This window comes from Crotalus tigris, unplaced genomic scaffold (assembly GCF_016545835.1).
Source record: "Crotalus tigris isolate CLP2741 ecotype Arizona unplaced genomic scaffold, ASM1654583v1 scf7180000017947.1575755, whole genome shotgun sequence".
In the NCBI taxonomy this organism is placed as follows: Eukaryota; Metazoa; Chordata; class Lepidosauria; order Squamata; family Viperidae; genus Crotalus; species Crotalus tigris.
Window position 1 is genome coordinate 1,211,598 of NW_024096739.1, and position 22,432 is coordinate 1,234,029.

Consider the following 22,432-nt stretch of genomic DNA (forward strand, 5'->3'; position numbering starts at 1 on the left):
AGGGCATCGAGGAAAGAAGGAAAATTTGTGAGCCTCCATATGTTAGTGGACCACAGACTAAATACCATCAAACTTGACCACAGACCATATTGTGAGAGAGGGGTAACATTTATCAAAATGTGATAAATAAAATAATAAAGCAGGGGTGTCCAGTGTTTGAATTGGGCCCTCTCTCTAAATGACTTCCTGTGAGGTAAAGACTAGTACTAAACAACCAATTAGCCAAACTAATGAGGTTCCTTGCTGTGTCCTCTAACTTGGTTGCATAGTCTCCACCATTACAGCTTCCTTCTGACTCTTTTTTTCTGTAGAAATGAATACTCTTCCATGCAAGCAATGGATTGCAACTTCCTAGTACTTTGGTTTTCTAAATGTCTTCAGTGCGTTTATGAGGTCCAGAACAATGTTTGGGATTAGAGAGTTAACAACCACAACAATGTTGCTTCACAGCATGTTTGCTTCCCATTTACTTTTATACATATAAAAATTTTAAAGTGGAACTTGGAGCATGATTCGGTAACAGAGGCGATGGTGGACAGAATTTTAGATTTGGCATAAGAAAAAAAAGATTTGAAAAATGTGATTCAATGGCAATAGGCAAGCTGGTTCTTTAGAGCAAGCGATATTTACATCTTGGTGAAACACCCATACCACATCCACTAAAAAGATCAATTCTACAAGCTCCACTTCTTTTACTTGCTGTTTTACAGGTAGTTTCAGTTAGCTATATCTATTTTAGGTTGCTAAAACCTAAAACTGAACTCTTAATTCCCACAGTAATGTCTTATGTCTAAGGATATTTACCAATGTAGTATGACTATATTACTATTATACTTCTCATCTTTTCTACTACTGTCTCTTATTGGTATTTTATGACTATATTACTTTGTTGTCTGTATGTACACTGAGAGCTTATGCACCGGAAGCAAATTCCTTGTGTGTCCAATCACACTTGGCCAATAAAGAATTCTATTCTATTCTATTCTATTCTATTCTATTCCATTCCATTCCATTATTTTTAGGTCTATAAAGCCAAGGACTGAAAACCTTTGCAGATCTATAAAGCAAAGGAAAATTGAAGTAAAATCATAAATCTAGTCATGGTTTCACTTAGTGATCTTTCACTTCATGACAGAGTTGCCATTTTCATTTGTGATCACTAAATGAGGACTACCTATACTTGCTATTCATTATCACTCAGAACACCTAAGCAGAGAATCATGAAAGCGTTTACCAAATGAAAGTGTTGTTTCTCTGGCAGTGGTCCTCACTTCCTCGTTTTCTGATTGGCACAGTGTGGCAATTTGCTCTAGACTTTCAATGCCCTGTTTGATAAAAGAAACATTTTAATAACTCTGTAAGTTATTTCTCCCAATTCTTAACCCCAATTCATCTCTTTGAGAATAGTTAACATCTGGCTTCAGTAAACTGAAATTTATGGCATTCTGTAAAGAAAGGATAGACCAGTATATTTCGACGGAGAATTTTACTTGCATCTTTGTTTGCTTCTGCCCATTCTCCAGCTCAGCATGCTAGACCAATACAATCACCACTCTGGCAGATGAGTGAATCGCCACTGCATGAGGAGCAGCCAGAAGCAAGAGGCAATCACATGCTCTTTGTCTATCATAATTTACCAATACAGATAATCCTCCCCTTACAACCACAACTGAGCCCAAAATTTCTGTTGCTAAATTTCTGTTATTAAGTGAGTTTTGTCCCATTTTACGATCTTTCTTGCCACAGTTGTTAAGTGAATCATTGCAGTTGTTAAATTAGTAATACAGTTGTTAAGTGAATCTGGCTTCCCCATCTACTTTGCTTGTCAGAAGGCTGCAAAAGGTGATCACATGACCCTGGGATGTGCCACCATCGTAAATATGAGTCAATTGCCATGCGTCTGAATTTTGATCACATGACTACAATGATCATAAGCGTGAAAATGGTCATAAGTCCCTTTTTTCAGTGCCACTGTAACTTTGAGCAGTCACTAAATAAACTGTTGTAAGTCAAGGACTACCTGTACATGTTTATCCTGCCTTTTTTATATACAGCTCAAGGGAGGCAAACATACCTAAGTACTCCTTCGCTCTCCTAATTTTCCCACAGCAACAGTCCTGTGAGGTGGGTTGGGCTGAGAGAGAGTGACTGACCCAAAGTTATCCAGTGGGCTTTCATACCTAAAAGGAAATCTCCTGGTTTCTAGGCTAGCACCTTAACACCTACACCAAACTGCCTCAAAGTGTAATGTTATTACTTAGACAATTCTCCAACTTTGGGGAGGGGAAATGACTACATTTGGAATTTTGAGGCCATTCTGCGCGGTCTCTTGCAAAACAGCTGCAGGAGGGATGGATGGAAACATTTTCATTCCCAAAATAGCACTAACTTTCCAGAAAGTTACTAATTTTGTTCCGACCACTACCTCCTGTTCTTCTCTCTATTCTCCCTGCTTACTTTTCGTCCTTTTTGGATTTGGCCCTCTAAAACAAAACATTGGACTGGAGCAGTTAGATTTGGTTTCTAAGAAAGCCAACAGGGATCCTTTGCCCATATTGCAATGCTAAATTCTGCCGGATTACCAGGAACCATCATTTCAGTGAAGGCCAAACAGTCTGCAAACATTTTACACAAATATATGCAGTGAACTGGACCCTGAACGGTTATTGATTTCCACCAGTGGTGGGATTCAAATATGTGAACAACTGGTTCTCTGTGTGGATGCCACTTCCAGAAGTCCATTCTGGGCTACCGGTTCTGCTGAAGTGGTGCAAACTGGCTGAATCCCACCACTGATTTCCACATGCCACAAAGTCTGCACTGAAGTTACATGTATAACCAGACAAAAACAGTGAATGGCCTGGTGTCCAGGCCAAAAGATGATCTGATCACAGAATAACCATAAGATCCCAGATCAGGACAGTGACAGATGTCCCTTAGTGGAGCCCTAGGAGGATTCCAAGGACTGATAACATGTTTTAAATTCTTGGATTTGGACCCCCTCTGCTGGCTGTTGATGAAACCTATTCAAATAGTCCATTTCCCCAAGAATTTTCTAAAGCAGTGGTTTTTCAAATTTGGGAACTTTTAAGATGTGTGGCCTTCCAATTCCTAGAATTTTCCAGCCAGCATGGAAAGCAGAGGTTCTCAAATATTTTGGTCTTTTACATTCTTAAAATGATTAAGGACACCAAAGAGCTTTGGTTTATGTGGGTTATATCCAGTGGTGGGATTCAGCCAGTTTGCACCACTTTGGCAGAACCGGTAGCTAATTTTTTCTTGCCCAGGCCCAGCATGGACTTCCGGAAGCAGCATCCACACAGAGAACCGGTTGTTCACATATCTGAATCCCACCACTGGTTATATCTATCAGTATTTACTATATTAGAAATTAAGACTGAGAAATTTTAAAGTATTTGATTTCATCACCTCTCTGCAAGACCACAGTTTGAGAACCACTGTTCTATAGGTTTCTTTAAAAGCACTCACTCTGAGGTTTTTGAGGGCTAGACAAGCGGCTTGCTGTAGTTTCACATCATCGTTGCTTAAGAGATCTGTGTAAAAAGGAAGAGCCTGCAGTAAAAAGAATGTAACAAGGCTGTTAATATTTCTTCTTTAAAAAAAAATACTTTAGCATAAATGCCCTAATCCTGACCTAGCACCATTTAGATGGGTAGGATTCCCTCCCAGCTATAATCTTTACACATGTGGAAGCATGAAGCTGGGGGGGGGGGGAATTGTAATTTAACAGTCCTAATGAGAATTCTGGGCTTGTATGTGATAATGCTTTTTATCCTTCCTTTTCAAACAAAGATACAGCATTTCTCAACCTTGCCAGCTTGGGAATTCTGGAAGTTGAAGTCCAGACATCTTCAAGTTGCTGAGGTTGAGAAACATTGGCTTTCTTCAATCTGGCTCTACCCTGGAAGACCTGGTGTACAAATCTTTTAATTCCCAGCTCAGCATAGAAGTGGGAAAGCATGAGAACATAATTCACTGCATCTGGGTTAAGGAAAGCCAGCTCAAAGTACTGGGCTTTGAAAGAAGAAGCAAAATTGAATCAACTTCAGAAGTTGTGGGCTCTCCATCACTGACGAGATTGGACAGCTGTTTGTCTGAAATTATAAAGGGTCTCCTGCTTGGAATTGGACTAGAAGGTCTCTTCTAACTCTGTTATTCTATTCAGTTTCTGGTTTGTCATATAGTTCATGAATCTTAACAAAACGCCTTCCCTCGGTTTAGTTTACCTGACCTAGATTACTATAAAAATTATACCTGAAGAGGGAAGTGAGCTCTGTAGAAGATAAAAAGAATGAATCACTACATTAAGGACACTTGTTCCATGTGCATAAAGAATACAGGTAGTCCTTACAACTTACAACCACAACTGAGTCCAAAATTTCTGTTGCTAAGTGAGACATTTGTTAAGTCAGTTTTGCCCCATTTGATGACCTTTCTTGCCACAGTTGACAAATGAATCATGGAGGTTAAGTTAATAACACAGTTATTAAGTGAATCTGACTTCCCTATTGACTTTGCTGGTCAGGAGGTCATAAAACATGAACACATGAGCCCAGGACCCTGCAACCGTCATAGTTAGTTACCAACTAATTTTGATCACGTGACCATGGGGGATACTGCAACAGGGGTAAGTATGAAAAATGGTCATACATCACTTTTCTCATTTCGAATAGTCACTAAATGTACTGCTGTAAGTCAAGGATTAGCTGTATCTATACTGGCTGGGGTTTACATGGCACACATTTGGAGCCACTGCCATGGACAGACCTTCTGAATACAAAGCAGGACTATAGCTACTGAAATGCACAGAGAAGCATATATTCCCAGGGTGCAGCTAGCAGGAAGGAGAAAGCACCTACTTTTTCCCTGAAATTCCTGTTGGTTGCTGCACGAGAAAGGCACAATGTGGCTGCTTTGCCTATACGATGATTCTCATCAAGCTGCAGGACCGCAAGGAGCCGTAAGGTCTGAGGCAGAGGTTCCAGCTGATTCAGCTGCTTCCCTTTTAACTTCTTTATTTTCTTCATTCTCCCGGGACGTTGCAGGTCCTCTGTCAATATTACTAGAGGAAAGGAATTCAGCCATAAGTAGAGAGGCTTAAAAAACTATTACTATTGTCAGTACTGTGACCAAAGAATTGCTTTTTAAAAAATGGCAAGTCAATCTGAAATCTGATACCATATGTGGTCTTAGAGTTACCATTTCTGGTCAAGCCATTAGTGCACTATGCTAACTGCTGGAACTAGAAGTATCCTTGCCAAGGAAACAGGCACAAAGGGATCTTTCCAAGCAAACCTAAAACACTACTTCCAAACCTTTGAACTGCAGCATTAGAGGCTGAATCAATATTAAAACATCTCTGTAGATTGGAAGCCCTCCTGCCCATTTCTTTTTCCCTTGTCAGATGCCTCTGGGAATTTCAGATAAGGGCCCTTAAGACTGTCCTCTTCTGGTTTTATTCTCCAGCATCAAACCTGAATATAGTCAATTTGGTGTAGTGGCTAATGCACCAGGCTAGAAACCAGAAGACCATAGGTGGTTGAATCATGGCAACTGGACCAAACTTTGTTAAAGTAACCAGAAGACCATAAGTTCTAGTCCCATCCTAGGCACAAAGCCACTTGGGTGACCATGAGCCAGTTACTCTTGACAAATCATTTCTGAAATCTTGCCAAGAAAACTGCAGGGATTGTCTATTGACTCAAACACTTATGATAAGTTCCCTCTATAACTGGAATAGTGTACACCCAACATGGCAGGTAGCTGTCAATATCCCATACTGAAGTCAGTGACCCAGTATATTGGAACCTAATGTCCTGACATAACTCTGAACCTCAAGATGGAAATGAAAGAATAGTAACATACTATATACCAAAACACAGGATACCAGATGTCGATGTCAGCCCCAGCGTGCATCCTACCCATGTACGGACGTTGGCCGGTCTCCGGAGCTCTGAACCGACTTCCGAACAGCCTTGGTGGAGCCGGAGCTCTGAACCGACTTCCGAACAGCCTTGGTGGAGCCGGACGCGGAGCAGTGTCGGGACTAATACCGGCGCTTCCGCTATGACGGAGGAACCACGTGGCTGCTTACTCTATTGCACGGGAAGCCCGGATGAACAGACATTATGTGGGCGGACAGCGCTGATTTATGACGCTGGGTCTGACAGAATGTAATTGATAGGATGATGATAGGGTGTGGTGCAGATGGGGTTGCGTTCAGCAGGGGTAATTAGGTAATTGGGGTGATTGGGGCGTGCGCGGTGGGTGTGGTGATGGGATTAATAGGACGCTGGGCTGGGGTGTTTCCCAGAGCTGATTTTGTTTTCGACATAGCGAAATAAACCTTTGTTGACTACTGAAACGTACCTGGTGTTCTGGTTGATTCTTACAGCAGCAGGACGTTCTTACAGTAAATCAGCTCTCACTTCGTCTTGCTTCTCGTGGAGCTATGGCTGAAGGGACACAGGGAGAGGAACCGGTTATGGATGTGGAGGCTGAGGAAGCTGACGAACAGTCGGAGAATCCGGACGTAGGAGTCGAGGAAGAGGAGCGTGTGGCGACACGCCCGAAGGAGAAAGGACGTTTCCCTGCGGCTGTGGAGCATGGACCTAAACGACGCAAACCAACGTCGGCGGACGACGAGTGGTGGGCCGGAGCAGCTGCCGGTCCCTGGGGGGATGGTAGGGGGCGGCGGTTGGCACCTAGTTTCGCTGGCTGGAGGGAACGCAGGATGGCCGGAGATGACGAGGAAGATTGGAGCTGCTCCACAGCTCCAGGCCAATATACGTTAGAGGTCCTTAGGGAACAGTTTGGGGAACGGATTTACCCAGATACCGTTCGCAGCCCTGGTAAGGATAGTACCCCTTATGTGTCCCCCTTTCAACTGGCGAGCCCGGAGTTCAAATTGCCGCAAGGGGGTCGGTTTACAATCCGGGATTCGATGGCAAGGCAAACCGGAACTGAGCGTCCACGGTATAGACTGGATACACGAGAGGCGCGGGCTCCACCGGAAGGTCCGGATGGAGACGGGCTGGAGAACCTGGGAGCAGGACCCAGTTCCAGGGCGTATCCAGGGACGGGTCCATATGGCGGTAGGGTACCGGCTCCATGGCCCCAGCAGATGATATGGAATCCCCCACCAATTTCCCTCACGTTTGACGGGGATCCAGACAGGTTGGCGGTATTTCTAAGCCACGTTCTTAACCATCTGGACCGTTATACAACCTTGTACTCGTCCAACTGGGCCATGGTGGTCGCGGTTACAGCGAGTCTGCAAGGTGAGGCCGCTGCTTGGGCCGCAGACCTATATAGCGACCAGGCCAGGGAGTTAGCCGATGTGGGTCTTTTCCTCGACGCACTAAAAACAAGGTTCGAGGACCCAACACGCCTGCTACGGGCTGAAGCCCAGTTAGTGGGTCTGCGGCAAGGGGGCAGACCAGTACAGGACTACATTCGAGAATTCCAAAAAGTGGCAGGGAGGCTTAGGTCATGGCCGGACAGCCTGCTAATTCATCATTTCCGCACTGGTCTGGATACCACCATACGCCAAGCATGTATAGTCCGAGGGGTGGCTGGGCGTTTGACTGATTGGTATAGGGCCGCGGTAGAGTTGGATGTAGGATTGAGGGATCGTCCTGGAAGACGGGAGGAGAGGCCCCGCCGGAATCAAGATCAGCCTGTAGGTGGCACCAGTCCGGACGTGCTGAGTACAGTACGTCCAAAGCCCACCTTCCGGTGTTTCCGCTGCAATCGGCCGGGCCACCGCGCTGCGGAGTGTGGAACACCCAAGCCCACAGGTACACCTACGGCGGTTGGCACCCCGGGTACCACATCGAAAAAACCGACAGAGAAATCACGGGTGGCCTACCAACTGGGACAGTCGCCGATCCAGCAAACACCCGATGGGGCGTCTCCTACATTACAGGAATACGAGGACGAAGGACCGGTGGAAGATCCGATGGTGAGTGACCCCATCGTCCCCTTCACCATCCCCATTTCATTGACAAACCCGGTCACGGGTGAGGTAATGCCCTGTCCGGCGTTATTAGATACGGGATGTACAAGATGCCTTATTAGTAAGGGGTTAGTACAACAGATGCGGATTAGGGTGGCCCGACTAAAGACCCCGATCCGTTTTGAGCAGGTAGATGGTTCCCTGTTGGGAGGGGTCCCCACTACATTGGTAACGGAGCCTGTTAGAATGGATATTGGGGGTCATTGGGAAATGATAAGGTTCATAGTTGTTCCCACTATGTCCGAGTCTGTTATTCTGGGATTAGCGTGGATGGATAAGTGGACACCAACCATTTGGTGGGCGGAGGGGTCCAGACACCTACGGCTAGCAGTAGGTCCGCATCCGCGGTCGCCAGATGACTTGAATAGGGATAGAAAGTTAAACGCTTCACGATCGGTACAGGAGAAGGACAAAACCCCATACCCACGGGTATATGACGATCTCGCGGCAGTGTTTAGCGAACAGGAATGTGATAGTTTGCCACCGCACAGACAGACTGATTGTGCAATCGAACTCGCTCCAGGAGCTAAGCTACCCAAACCCAGAATGTACCCCATGACATTTGCAGAACTGCAGGAAATGAGAAAGTACATTGATAAGAATCTAGCCAGAGGTTTTATAGAACCAGCACGTTCGAGAATAGCCGCTCCAGTTATATTCCAGGGAAAAAAGGACGGGGGATTGAGGTTATGTGTAGACTTCCGAGGTCTGAACGCAGTGTGTATAAATCAAGTATATCCCCTGCCGCTTATGAAAGACCTGCTCACTCATTTGGCGGCTGGGAAAATCTTCACAAAACTAGACCTCCGTGAGGCATACTATAGGGTACGCATTAGGCAAGGGGACGAGTGGAAGACAGCATTTAACTGTCCCCTGGGCAGCTACCAATTCAAGGTGATGCCTTTCGGGTTACAAGGAGCGCCGGCCGTCTTCATGCAACTAATAAATGAAGTATTACATGATCATCTATATAGGGGCGTCCTTGTCTATCTGGATGATATACTCATCTATTCGCAGACGTTAGAAGACCATGTACAATTAGTACGGACAGTACTGCAAAAGTTGTTAAACGCCAACCTGTACTGTAAGCTGTCAAAGTGCGAGTTTCACAAAGACCGGATAGATTATTTAGGGTTCAGGGTGTCAGCTATGGGGATAGAAATGGATCCTAATAAAGTACGCAGTGTTCTAGAATGGCAGGCCCCGAGGACCCGTCGTCAACTGCAGAGATTCTTGGGGTTTGCCAATTTCTACCGCCAATTCATCCCCTCTTTCGCTGATGTGGCTCTACCATTAACTCAATTGTTGCGCACCAAAACCACACCTGGCAAACCCCATCCCAAACAGGCATTGGAATGGACGGTAGCTTGCCAACGGGCCTTCGAGTCTCTTAAACGACTATTTGCAGAGGAACCAGTGCTATTGCACCCCGACCCAAATAAGCCATTTATAGTGCAGGCCGACGCTAGTGATGTGGCTGTCGGCGCACTCTTGATGCAACGTAACGGCCAAGGCAACTTGCAACCGTGCGCATACACCTCCAAGAAGTTTACCGACCCCGAGAGACGATGGGCAGTGTGGGAGAAAGAAGCATTTGCGATAAAATGGGCGTTGTCCACCTGGCGACATCTATTGGAGGGTGCGCAACACCCATTCGAGGTGTGGACGGACCACCGGAACCTGGCGGTCCTCCAGACTCCAAGGCGATTGGCGCCGAAACACGTTCGATGGGCGCAGTATTTTCAGCGTTTCCGGTTTCACCTGAAGGTGGTGCCCGGAGGAAAGAACTTCCTAGCAGACGCACTCTCCCGGCTACCACAATATGATAGTAAAAAGGAACAAGTGATCCAGACCATTATGCCGCTATGTAGTAGGGATCCCGCACACGTAGAAGGATGTGCCAAAGTGGTGACGTTTGAGGAGGAACTGCAAACTGTATTGTTGACCGATCCCTGGTTGCAGGCGAATCCTGGGTTATTAACCCAGCGTGATGGCTTGGCTTGGTATAGGAATAGGTTATACATCCCCCAGGAAATGCGTCATCGGGTACTTCATCAATGTCACGACTCGAAGCTGGCAGGCCATTTTGGCTTCGTCAAGACGCTCCATTTGGCGAGATGACAGTTCTGGTGGCCCAGTTTACGGAAGGACATTGAGCGATACGTTAAGGAATGTAGGATTTGCGCGCAGTCTAAAGTGGTACCGAAGAGGCCAATGGGACTGCTACAACCGGTATCTAATCCGATCCGACCCTGGCAGGACATCGGGATGGATTTCCTTGTTGATTTACCGAACATCAGAGGGTACACGGTCATATGGACGGTTGTGGACTTGTTCTCGAAGCAAGCACATTTCGTCCCCTGCAAAGGACTGCCATCTGCGAGGGGACTGGTGACATTGTTCGTGCAACACATATATAGATTACATGGAGCACCCCGTAGAATTATCTCGGACAGGGGTGTTCAATTTACGGCTCAATTCTGGCGTAGATTCCTAGCAAGCATTGGGACCACACAAGGCCTGAGTTCAGCATACCATCCTTGCACTAATGGGGCGGCGGAACGGGCTAATGCGGCAATCTCACGATATCTCCGGTCTTATGTATCTCACCAACAGTCAGATTGGATAGACTTCATACCATTCGCGGAACTAGCGTATAACAACGCAGTGCATAAAAGCACCGGGTTCGATCCGGTTCCCTTTCCAAGTAGTTTATTGGATGTCCCGTCCGGTCAGGTGTGGAACAGTGAAACAGGCGTTACAACATGCGGAAAAGGCAGTGAAGCAGCAAGCAGATAAATGTTGGGCAATGCACCTGAGATGATATACCAGGTATTTTGTGGTATCAAGCAAGTAGCGTTGAATCAATCCATGAAATACAGGACATTTGGGGGGCGATATGTCTTCTAATATCCGAGGCCTCGGGAGGGGATGTCTTCGCTCCATTCGTCAATATCACAGGCTGTGAAACAAAGATACGAATCTGTCATTAGGGGGCCCTGGTGGGGGAAACAATCCACGGTCTCCGGAGGCAAAGACCGACTTCCGAACAGCCTGGTGGAGCCGTAGTGTCGGACTAATACCGGCGCTTCCGCTATGACGGAGGGACCACGTCTTAGAACACATTATGTGGGCGGAGCGCTGATTTATGACTGGGTCTGACAGAATGTAATTGATAGGATGATGATACTGCACCAGCAGGGGTATTAGGTAATTGGGGGTGATTGGGGCGTGCGCGGTGGGTGTGGTGATGGGATTAATAGGACGCTGGGCTGGGGTGTTTCCCAGAGCTGATTTTGTTTTCGACATAGCGAAATAAACCTTTGTTGACTACTGAAACGTACCTGGTGTTCTGGTTGATTCTTACAGCAGCAGGACGTTCTTACAGTCATCCAATCAATTTGTTAACAAGTTAAATAGGTATAAGTTTAATCAATTTGAAAATTATCCAGGAAATCTACATATGCCTCTTTGAGTTCCACAAGGGGACAAAGATGGAATGTAAATGTAATAAACAATTTTAACATTACCTTCTCTAAGAAGCCTGTAGGTAATCTAGATCAGATGTCCCCAACCATTTGGACACCGGGGACCGGTTCTGTGGACAAAGATTTTTCTGCGGACCGGAGGATGGGGCTTTGCTTGTTTGTGCAGACCAGTTTCTGGCATGCTGCAGCCCAGTACTAGTCCACAGATTGGGTGTTGGGAACCCCTGATCTAGATACTAAAACAGATACATCCAGAAGATGTTGCTTTTATTTTGCTGAGTACAGTCTTAACATTTTCCAGTCTTAGGAATTATCCTCATGGCCTTAAAGCAGTGATTGGCAATGTCCAGATTAGTGGACTTTATCTCCCATAGTTTCCTAGTCAACAAGGCCAACATTTTGAAAGTCAAAGCTCACACATCTGGAAGTTGCTAAGATTGGAAAACACTTACCTCAGCAATCTAGATTGTTATCACTTTTAAATTCATAGTGTTTGGCCTGATTATGAGACTGTTCTACTTCATCTCAAATCTATCCATTCAACATGTGTGGGTAGGAGGGCATGTTGTGGATTTCCTCCCTCTTGAGATGTGAAGAAAGTAGGGTCTTGGAAACAAGCTTCCTGGTCATTGCCTTTCTTTCTGGAGCAGTTTGCCCTGAGGTCAGGACAGTCCCGTTCCTATTTTCATTTCAAAAGTTCATTAAGATAGAACTTTTCCCAAGATCTTTCAGAGCAAAGCTTGCCACCTAGTTGGAAAAACTGCTAAGTTGGAGTTGGTGATCTAGAACTGAGAGGATGTTTTAATTTGTACCCAAAATTTGCCATTCATTACTTCAACATTAAGGTTTGGGAATCAACCACATTTTATTTTGGTTCTCCATATCTATTCATTCATTTACCTTCTTTAGCGAATCGGATCAAATATTTTTCCAAGTTGTTTACATGGTGTTTCTCCAGGTAGCTGTAAAACTGGAATAACGTCACGGATTCAGCTGGAAGATCTCTCGAGTTGCCTAGTAAAATGCCTCCAACTATCTGTTCCAGGAATACTTGCAAAACTGAAGATAATGGATATGGGTTGAATTCAGGTTTCACCAAAATATATTGATTTATTTACCTATTTCTAAGGTTATAGACCATCTGTCAAGTTGTCTCACAAGGTGCCAAAACCACCTATAGTAATGTACTATAAACTCTAATTTTATGAGCTGAAACACATTATACATTTACATAAATAATTACAAGTGTTAAATTATGTAGCAGCAAGGTAAAGATCAACAGCTGCTTACTTGATAGAAAACAATATAATATTAAACTCAGATGTTGCAAAATTAATAAATTGCTTACTAAATAGTGTTAGCATTTTTATCAAAAAGCCGAAGGTATCAAATAAGAGCCCTTCAAAAATAATAATTTTCCAAGGCCGATCTTTTGCCAAAAAAACATAACAGGAAGCTACAGCACAGAATATAATAAGATTCCACAGTTCAACCCTGAGTTCTATATATATTGCTCACAAAAATAAAGGGAACACAAACATATAGGATCCTATATGTTGAGTCCTTAGCGAAAGGCAATAACTTCAGGAGTCATTTGGTAGTTCTCAGGAGCCTCTTTATTGATGACCAGCAGCTCTGTTACAACGCCGAGGCACACAAGCCTCTCACCTCCTCTTAAAGACAATCCCCGGACCAAACGGCAACATTTGGCGCGCTTTGCACTTCACGCATGTGCGCGAGTGCTGGCGCCAGCCAGTCTGGTCCCGGGCAGCTTGCAACTGCCCCGGACTGTTGCAACGTCCCGAGCCTGCCTCTGCAGGCTCAGGACACAACACCCCTCCCCCCCCCGGCTAAAACTACAACTACATGAATAGTTACACGCGACCTCAACACCAGCGTGGGAGCCACACTAGCTCCCTGGTACCAAGCTGTAATGATTTGGGCTTCATTTCCCATTGTTCCTTATTCCAACCTTTCACAGGAACACCCTCTTACTGTTTCTGCTTTGCCAGCAGAGTTACAAAATCTTCAAGATATTTAGGAGATCTTTTAGCTCTCTGTGACCTCTGAATTCCCTGGCAACCTCCAAGCACATCTTGTCCGGGGGGTGCTATGTGTTTGCCCCCTTCCTTTGACCCTGGTGGTCCCCATGGACTGTACCCCGTTGCCTGGCCTGCTTGCTTGCCCACCGGGCTCGTCAGGCCAGGACTTTGTTCTCTCCATAACCTGGTTGACCTGCCTAGTTGCAGGCTCTCTGGCCCTTCTAGAAGGCTGCCACTGTTGGACAACTCTGTAAAGCCTCCCAGGTCTACCCTAGACCTATCATGAGGCTGCCTTCCTCCACTTCCCAGTTCCATAGTAGGGCTGTCTGGAATGTCAGTACTGTCCCCTACTATCAGTTGCCCCCCACTATCAATACATCTAATGGACCTTCAAAATCCTTATATTGTACGTTAAGGGTGGCCTCCCCCTTAACACACACTCTGGAGTTTTGAAAGTCTGTTAACACGATGTCAGAAGGCCTAATCTTGGCCTGAAATCCACTACCAGAACAAATCTTTCTGAATGTGTGTATAGAAATGATTGAAAGTGCAGACCCAGTGTCCAGTTCCATGACTAATGGAACTCCTTGCAACTTCACTTTAAGTGATAGGTTTGTGTATGCCTGTCCTATAAATGCTTCTTCGTGAAGCACAGAAACCCACCCTGTTTTGGCTGGGGACCCTGGTACCTTTCAGGTGCTGCCTGACAGCCAGGATCACAAGTAGACAGGTGGTCTCTATCTGCCAGTTGCCACTTGCCTTGTTGCACAGGCTGAAATGAGGTACAGGAGCTTCCCAGAAGTTCCTGCAGTGAGTCACTTTGTTGCTTTGTATGCTGGGCAGGGCCAGGGGTGGTTTCTCTGTCACTAAATGCCTATGGACAGGTATGAAACACCTTGCTCTTCATAGGATTCTCTATGAACAATTTTTCTTCCCCAACCAGAGATGAACAACACCCCCTAGGGTAGAAACGACTGGAGAGGGGAAATCTTTACTTTTACCTTTGAAATGGCACAGAGAAAGGGCAAAAGCATAGCAAAAATGTTTTTAAAAATATTTACATGTAAGCATTGCTTACTAGCCCCCTCATTTAACGACCATTCAAAGTTACAATGGGTACTGAAAAAGTAACTTTTTACAACCAGTGCAGTGCTCTTGTAGTCACGATTGACATTTGGGCACTTTGCAACTGGTGAGTATTTACTACCATCACAACATCCCATGGTCAGGTGACTGCTACTTGTGCATTTCATCACTGGCTACTGACAAGCAAAAACAAGAGAGAAGCCAGTAATAAAATTGTGATGTCTTTCTTAATGACTGTAGCATTTCACTTAATGACTGAAGGGGAGGTAAGATGATAAGCCCACTAAGATCACCTGGTATTTCACTTAACAACCGTGTCATTTAGCAACAGAGTTGTCAGTCCCAATGTGAGGACTACCTGTAATATATTTTTTTAATGTGACATTCTTCCTTTTTTTTCTCCCCTTATTAACTCATTAGGAACGTCTATATCAATATATGAAAAGGCTTCAGTGTTATAAACCTTGGACTCATGCAAAATTTTCAGCGATTTAACTCTGAGACCTGGAACTAGAATAAACCTTATTAGTTCTGAACATAAACATTACAGTAAACTGAAACAATTAATGACCCACACATTAAAATGTACCTTTTTCTAGATGATGTCGATATTTCTCTTTTGTTTTGAACATCAGTATATATTTCAAAGGAATCCAAAATCTTTCTGCTGGACAGAATAATATGCTTCCCTGTTCAGTACACTCACTCCAGATCTTCAAGCAGTGTTTTGGCTTTTGGGCTTTTTGGATAACTGCAAAAGACAGCTTTGGAAGTTAGCAATGGAATCAGAACTCTCTTTCAGCTGGAAATGGAATACCAGATCATGCCAAGATGAACCACTACAATTTTGAATATATGCAAACATGCAAAGACATAAAATAGGAATGTGTGGATCAAAAATAGGTAGCCTAATGCTTTCCAGATGTTTTGGACTTCAACTCTCATTAGCACTAGCCAACATAATCAACAGTAGGGGACTGTGGGATTTGCAACCCTAAAGATCTGCAAGGCACCAGATTTCCTGGGCTTGATATGTTACTAAATTATGCTACTAGTCTTTTATTCACTTCAACTACCCGCCCCATGAGTCAGAATTTCAAGTGGTTATACGACAAGAAGAGAGACATGTCTCAAATGTTTTGCCAGACAACTGAGAAAGCAACCCACCCAGCAGCAAAGAAACAAATAAAAATCTGTTCGTTATGAAGACATCTGTAGTTGCAAAAACCACATAGTCTTTGAGCCTCATTCTAGCTTTTGACATTGCAGATTTCACATGCTTTTTCCATATGCGGTCATACAAACTGCAAGCCATAGTAAATATTGAGATGATCAACGCTGACAGATAAGATTCCAGAGAGCACAACCTGACTCCTATAGTTAGATCTGCCACCTTCCCAGCTCTCATTTGAATGCAACAACAATAACAGGGATAGCTTTTCATTCGTTCTGTTGTTCAACTATGCATATGATTATTTAGCCCTGAATTCTGATTTAGAAGACAGCAATGATTGAGCCAAAGACTTTTTCTGTCAGTGCACGGCTTGGATAAATAAATCAGACTGCATGATGAATAAATCAACCTGCAGGTGGTCCATATGCAAGCAGCGTAATAAAATAAAGTTAAAAAAAAAATAAATTTAATAAAATGTCATGAGAGCTTAGTGTTCTTGCCTAAAATCTTATGCCCGCTTAAGTTTTTAGATGAGAATGCTAAGACATGACATTTGAAATCTCCTAAGATTTCAACCTTCCAAAATTATTTTTAATTTGTTAAGTATTCTTTAATTTTGGAGTCTTTTAGGTGTTATTGGCCAGGGAGAGGAAAATCAGAATCAAACAAAGTATGACACCCACACAACATATATTGCACTCATGTCAGAAGCACCAAAGCGCTTCAGGGTTGAAAGGATTAGCCGGTGACATTACAGTTGCCCAGAGGACACCGAGTTGGGGGCTCCTGTCTCCTGCAGGAGTTGGAGTGATGGACAAGAGCTCAATCCCGCCCCACAGCAGCTTTCAGATCTCAAACGCAGGCTTGCTAAACTCCTGTCCAGCATCCCAATCATCTGAGCCACTGTGCTCCTTATTTTGATGATGATCTAATGAGAACACATTAGGGAACCAGTTGGGAACCAGTGAGGTTGAAGACTCTAGAGAAAAGTTAGACATCATTTATAGTCTGTTTCAACTGTCAAGTCCTGGATGCATGTAACTTACTCTCCTCAACAGAAGTAATTTTCCGTGGCACAGGAGTAGCCAGAGCAGAAATTATTTCTAAGACATGCTTCTGTTGTGACACTTCTTTCAAAAGGTTCTCCTGGACAATTGGAGCTAAGTTTGGCTTTAGGAGTTTCTGGAAACAAAAGGAGGAAGACAAAAAAAGGTATAAATACTCAGTAATTTTGACTAAGCACAAAATCAGCTGAACTGGCTGCAAATATTCCTCAAGGCCATCAGAAATAAAATTTGCCTACCATTATTGACCCTGGATAGAAATTGACAGTGCTTTTTTTCTTAAAAAAAAAAAAAAAAGGTGCCGGAACTCACACACATCATACAACCCGCCTTGCCTACCCTACAAGATTCCATCCAAAAAAAGCCCTGGAAATTGAAATCACTTTCTTCTTGTAGTTGCTATGCTATGGGGCCAAAGAAAAATGCTCAGAGGTATAACTTCAACATTATGTACCTCTGCCGGTAATAAATATCTTTTTGGGAGGTTAGAGAGACACAATATATGCAATATTCCAAATGTAGTCAGATCTTATCTTTGTACAAAGATATTTACCACATTAGGTAGTAGCACTTAGCTGATCTTGTCTACTCTTGGAAAACCTAAGCAAGAAGACAACTAGTTAGCCTAGGATGAGAAATAACCAGGAAATCTCAGGAAAGTAGTTGTGTTGGGGGAAGCAGAAAAACACCTGGAAGGTGGCCATGGCAAACCACTCCATTCAATCACCAAGAATCAAACTTTTCTTGAAGAAGATTTTATCTTTTTATGATAACAACAGTTTTGTTTTCCTTTTTCGTGAACTTGAACACCAAATACAGATAGTCCTTGACTTACAGCCACAATTGAACCCAAAATTTCAATTGCTAAGCAAGCCAGTTGTTAAGTGAGGTTTGCCCCATTTTATGATCTTTCCTGCCACAATTATTAAGCAAACTATTGCAGTTGTTATATTAGTAACATGGTTGTTAAGTGAATTTGGCTTCCCTGTTGACTTTGCTTGTCAGAAAATTGTAAAAGGGGATTACATGACCCCAGGACACTGTGCCACTGTCATAGTTATGAGCCAGTTGCCAAGCCTTCGATTTTTGATCATGTGACCATGAAGATATTGCAATGATGATGTGAAAAATGATCGTAAATCACTTTTTTCCTTTGTAACTTTGAACGGTCACTAAATGAATGGTTGTAAATTTAAGACTGCCTATATTTTTTTTCCACCACAGTATTTATCGATGATATTTTTCTCAAATTATTGAGCATGCCCACAAAATCCTTTTCCTGCTTATCCTCTGCCAACTTAGATACATGAGACAGATATGGAACTCTGATTTTGTATTCCAATCGGCATCACTTTTGCTTCTGGTGGAAAACATATGCCAATTTAACACTCATTTTATCAATCCAAGGTATTACAGGCACTTTCGTGTTGAGACTCTAGAAAAAGTACAGAGAAGAGCAACAAAGATGATTAGGGGACTGGAGGCTAAAGCATATAAGGAACGGTTGCTGGAATTGGGTATGTCTAGTTTAACGAAGAGAAGGACGAGGGGGGACATGATACCTGTGGTCCAATATCTCAGGGGCTGCCACAAAGAAGAGGGAGTCAAGCTATTTTCCAAAGCGCCTGAAGGCAGGACAAGAAGCAACGGGTGGAAACTAACCAAAAGAGAAGCAACCTAAAACTAAGGAGTTCCTGACAGTTAGAACAATTAACCAGTGGAACAACCTGCCTCCAGAAGCAGTGAATGCTCCAACACTGGAAGTTTTTAAGAAGAAACTGGACAGCCATTTGTCTGAAATGGTGTAGGGTTTCCTGCCTGAGCAGGGGGTTGGACTAGATGATTTCCAAGGTCCCTTCCAACTTTATCATTATTATTATTATTATAAGTATTGTTATACATTTTTTTCTACCAATTTCAACTGAGATTCCTCCCCCCTCCCGCAAAGAATGGAATTTCATTGAAATGTTCTTAAGAGAATTGGGTGTTCTTGTACATCTATAATTGCAGGAGAGCTAAGGGAAGTGAGTGAATGTTCTACTCTCTGAAAAAGTCTGCAGTTTAGAAGAGAAATTCACAATTAAAAAAGCAGACGGTTCTTATGATAACTTTTGAGAGACTACAAGGTGGATTTTGGCACAGCATTAGTTTAGACAAATCCTTTCAGAATTCCTTTTTGTTTGCACAACCATAGTTATAATCACTTTTGATCACCCGTTTCTACAGCAAAATGATGTTTATAGTTAACTCCAGATGCTATTGAATGCGAGAAGAGGCGTTTCTTCCTTTACAAATCTTTGGACGGTTCAACTCTTTATAAATCCTTGGGAGATTCCACTGTTTATATTGAAAGAACTCAACATTTATTCCTGCTCTTTGACTGTTAAATTTGCTTAGGAGCATTTGACTCCTATAATTGAAAATATGCTGACGGCAACAGACTTTTAGCCAGAGGATCTGTTTGTGAATCAGCATGACTAGGACCTCCGGGTGTCAAAGCATCAGGGCTCTTCCAGAAATTGGTCTCTCTCCTCTGGGGATTGTGGTGATCCTGTGGATAACTAGCATGCAGACTCAGCATTCTGGACACCCACTGGATGGGCAAGAGTTGTATTTGCTCCTACAGCATAAGCAAATATGGAGAAAGCAGTATCTCTCTATCACAACCTTAGATACAGAATTGGTTACCATCAATTATACCCCTAAAATATATAGCAATGGCAACAGTACTTAAGGCTTATATACTACCCCATAGTGCTTTACAGCATTCTCTGAGGGGTTTACAAGGTGAACATATTGCCCCCAACAAGCTGGATCCTCATTTTACCAACCTCGGAAAGATGGCAGGTTGAATCAACCTTGAACTGGTCAGGATTGAACTCCAAACTGTGGACAGAGTTTGCCTGCAATACTGCATGCTAACCACTGCGCCACCAGGGCTTATAGCTGTTTGACAATTGTGGAATGGAGGTCCCTCATACAGGATTGGTTCTGAAAGTTCCCATTCTGATTCCAAGCATCTCCAGCTGCCAAGTAGAGTAGACTAGAGAGAGCTATGATCCATGCAGAACAGCTTAGTTTCTTATTTTCAAAGTTCCAAGCCAATCTTTCAGATTATTTCATTTCAGATAGTCCTTGCTTAATGACCGATTGCTTAGCATCCCAGAGTTATGTGACTACAATTTTTGACATTTTGTGCCAGCATATACTTCCTGCATATACTTCTGCTTTCTGGCAAAAAAAAAGTCCATTGGGGAAAACAGACTTGCTTAATGCCCAGTGTACAGTTAACAAATGTGGCATTTACTTAACAACTGCAGCATTAATTTAATGATCCCTGTTAAAAAGATCAGAGGATTGGATGTGATCATGTGGTGACTTGTTTAATGACCACCACAACTTAAGACCATCATTCTGGGCTCAGTTACAGTTGTAAGTGGAGGGCTATCTGTAACTGAAAAAATATTGGTCTAGCCAATTGACAGGTCTGACCCCATTACTGACAGATGAGGAAGGTGATGCTTTCCAGTTAATTTATCTATCCAGTTCCTTCTGACTGACTGACTATTTCTCACCCACCCACCTGATTGATCTGCTGCCTCCAATAAATTGTGTTCCCTTTGGAATGTCACCCCCCCCAAGATCAGATTAGCCTTTTACCTGATTGACCTTTTGTAAATCTTACAAATATGGCATTCCCACCAGGACTGGAGATCTGGATGTATAGTAAAGCCTGTACAGGAATTATGTTAAGTGTTGGTGACTGCTTTATACTTTAGCTGCAGATTATATATATTGGAAAAAAAACGGTTTTATATGCTTTATATGCTCTTATGTTGTGCTCTGTCTTTTTATATTGCTTTGAACTATTCTAGAATCATTTATTTGAGATGGATGGCTATATAAAAATAACAAGCAAACAAATAAATAAATACAAAATATAATGTAGAATTCTGACAATTCATTAACACTTGATATACCAACCAAGGCTGAGCAAAGATCTCCCTACCCATAAGTTTCAAGATTATTTTTGCTAAAGCTATGACTCTAAATGGTCTCTTTTGAGGGAGCACAGCCCCATGAGAAGTGATGCAGTCCTGGAAGCAGAGGGCTTTGCAACTAACAGCCTCTCCATCTTGCTTGGATTAAATCTGTATTTCGATTTCCCCTCCACAGATTCATTTCCCAACTCGTGCAGGTTGTCCAGAATGACGATTGACAGTATCAAAAGCTGCTGAGAGGTCTAAAAGTATAAAAACAGTCACTCTCCCCTCACCCCCCAACTCCACAAGTCCGTCCATGGTTCATGAGAACGATCATTGCAAATGTCCAGGTTGTCACAGGTCTGGACAATATGTATCCACCAGAGCCCTCTGAGACCGCAAACCACCACTTTCTCAAGAACCTTCCCCCCAAAAGAAAGTAGGAGATGAGACATTAGTTATTTGTCCAGATCTGGCTCCTTGAAGTGTCTTTCAAGACTGCTAAACATTTCCTTCCCCCCCCCAAAAAAAAACAACAACAACACTGATTATTTGCCTGAATCCAGCTCCCAGTCTTCTCCTGGGCCTTTTCATTAACCTGGCCAGGAAGAAGTCCAAGCGAAAGAGCTAAGATCAGAGCTCCTCCTTGAGACCCTCAGACTCAAGAAAAAAGCACCCCCTCCCCAGCCACCAGAAAAAAATGTTTCAATATGTCACTTCTGTCATGTTAAGAAATTATCTCCCTCCAGGTCAGAGTGGACAACTTTATCAACAAAATGAGCCACGAAATGCTCAGTTAGTGAACATGTGGTGTATATACATATATTGGAAGCAACACATGTATACATTAAATGTGCAGGAATGTTATGACTTAACATCCTGCTTGGGCTTTCCCAGAGACAACTGTTTGGTTATTGCATGGAAAATAAATACTACACTGGCCAACTCTTTGATCTAATACCACAAAATATTTTTGTCACATTCATACATGTTTACATTTGGCAATGAGTTCTGAATGGTTCAGCAGCTTGCAGACCATGAAAACTCCCCAACACAGATTATAAATTTACTGTATTATGCTATGCCTCTCGCTCTCTGAGAATAAAAACAGCATAAGATTCTAGCTGGCTGGATTAAAACTGTATTCCTCACCTGCAGAAGGATCCGGCAGAGTTGCAGGTGAATTTCCAGAAGTCTATCCAGGTCATCACTTCCTGTGGTTAACTCCTTTTCCATGTGAGCATCACAGCACAGAGAAGAAAGAGTGGCATCATTGTAGATACTGGTGTCAAGCACAAGAGGAAAGAAGAAGCATGTAATAAATCATAATTGCATATCAGGAGTGGAGCAAACTACATTTTCATACTATTCTTGTTTACACTAGAGTAGTCCTCGGCCACAATTGAGCCCAAAATTTCTACTGCTAAGTGAGACAGTTGTTAAGTGGATTTTGCCCCATTTTACAATATTTCTTGCCACAGTTGTGAAATGCATCACTGCAGTTATCAAGTTAGTAACATGGCTGTTAAGTAAATCTGGTTTCCCCACTGACTTTGC

At 43.3% G+C, this 22,432-nt stretch overlaps 1 protein-coding gene across 2 annotated transcripts in view; it reads right to left on the reverse strand.

Annotated features, from left to right (window-relative positions):
- The window catches only part of RIPOR3 (RIPOR family member 3), a 120,787-nt gene that overhangs the window by 2,199 nt on the left and 96,156 nt on the right, over positions 1 to 22,432 (reverse strand). For both annotated transcript variants that reach the window (XM_039345259.1, XM_039345260.1), the window contains exons 15-21: positions 22,028 to 22,157; positions 16,875 to 17,010; positions 15,244 to 15,405; positions 12,427 to 12,585; positions 4,881 to 5,083; positions 3,490 to 3,573; positions 1,235 to 1,325 (exon numbers count right to left, since the gene is read on the reverse strand). In XM_039345259.1, the coding sequence (XP_039201193.1) occupies positions 1,235 to 1,325; positions 3,490 to 3,573; positions 4,881 to 5,083; positions 12,427 to 12,585; positions 15,244 to 15,405; positions 16,875 to 17,010; positions 22,028 to 22,157 (965 nt within the window). The remainder of the gene's footprint in view (positions 1 to 1,234; positions 1,326 to 3,489; positions 3,574 to 4,880; positions 5,084 to 12,426; positions 12,586 to 15,243; positions 15,406 to 16,874; positions 17,011 to 22,027; positions 22,158 to 22,432) is intronic.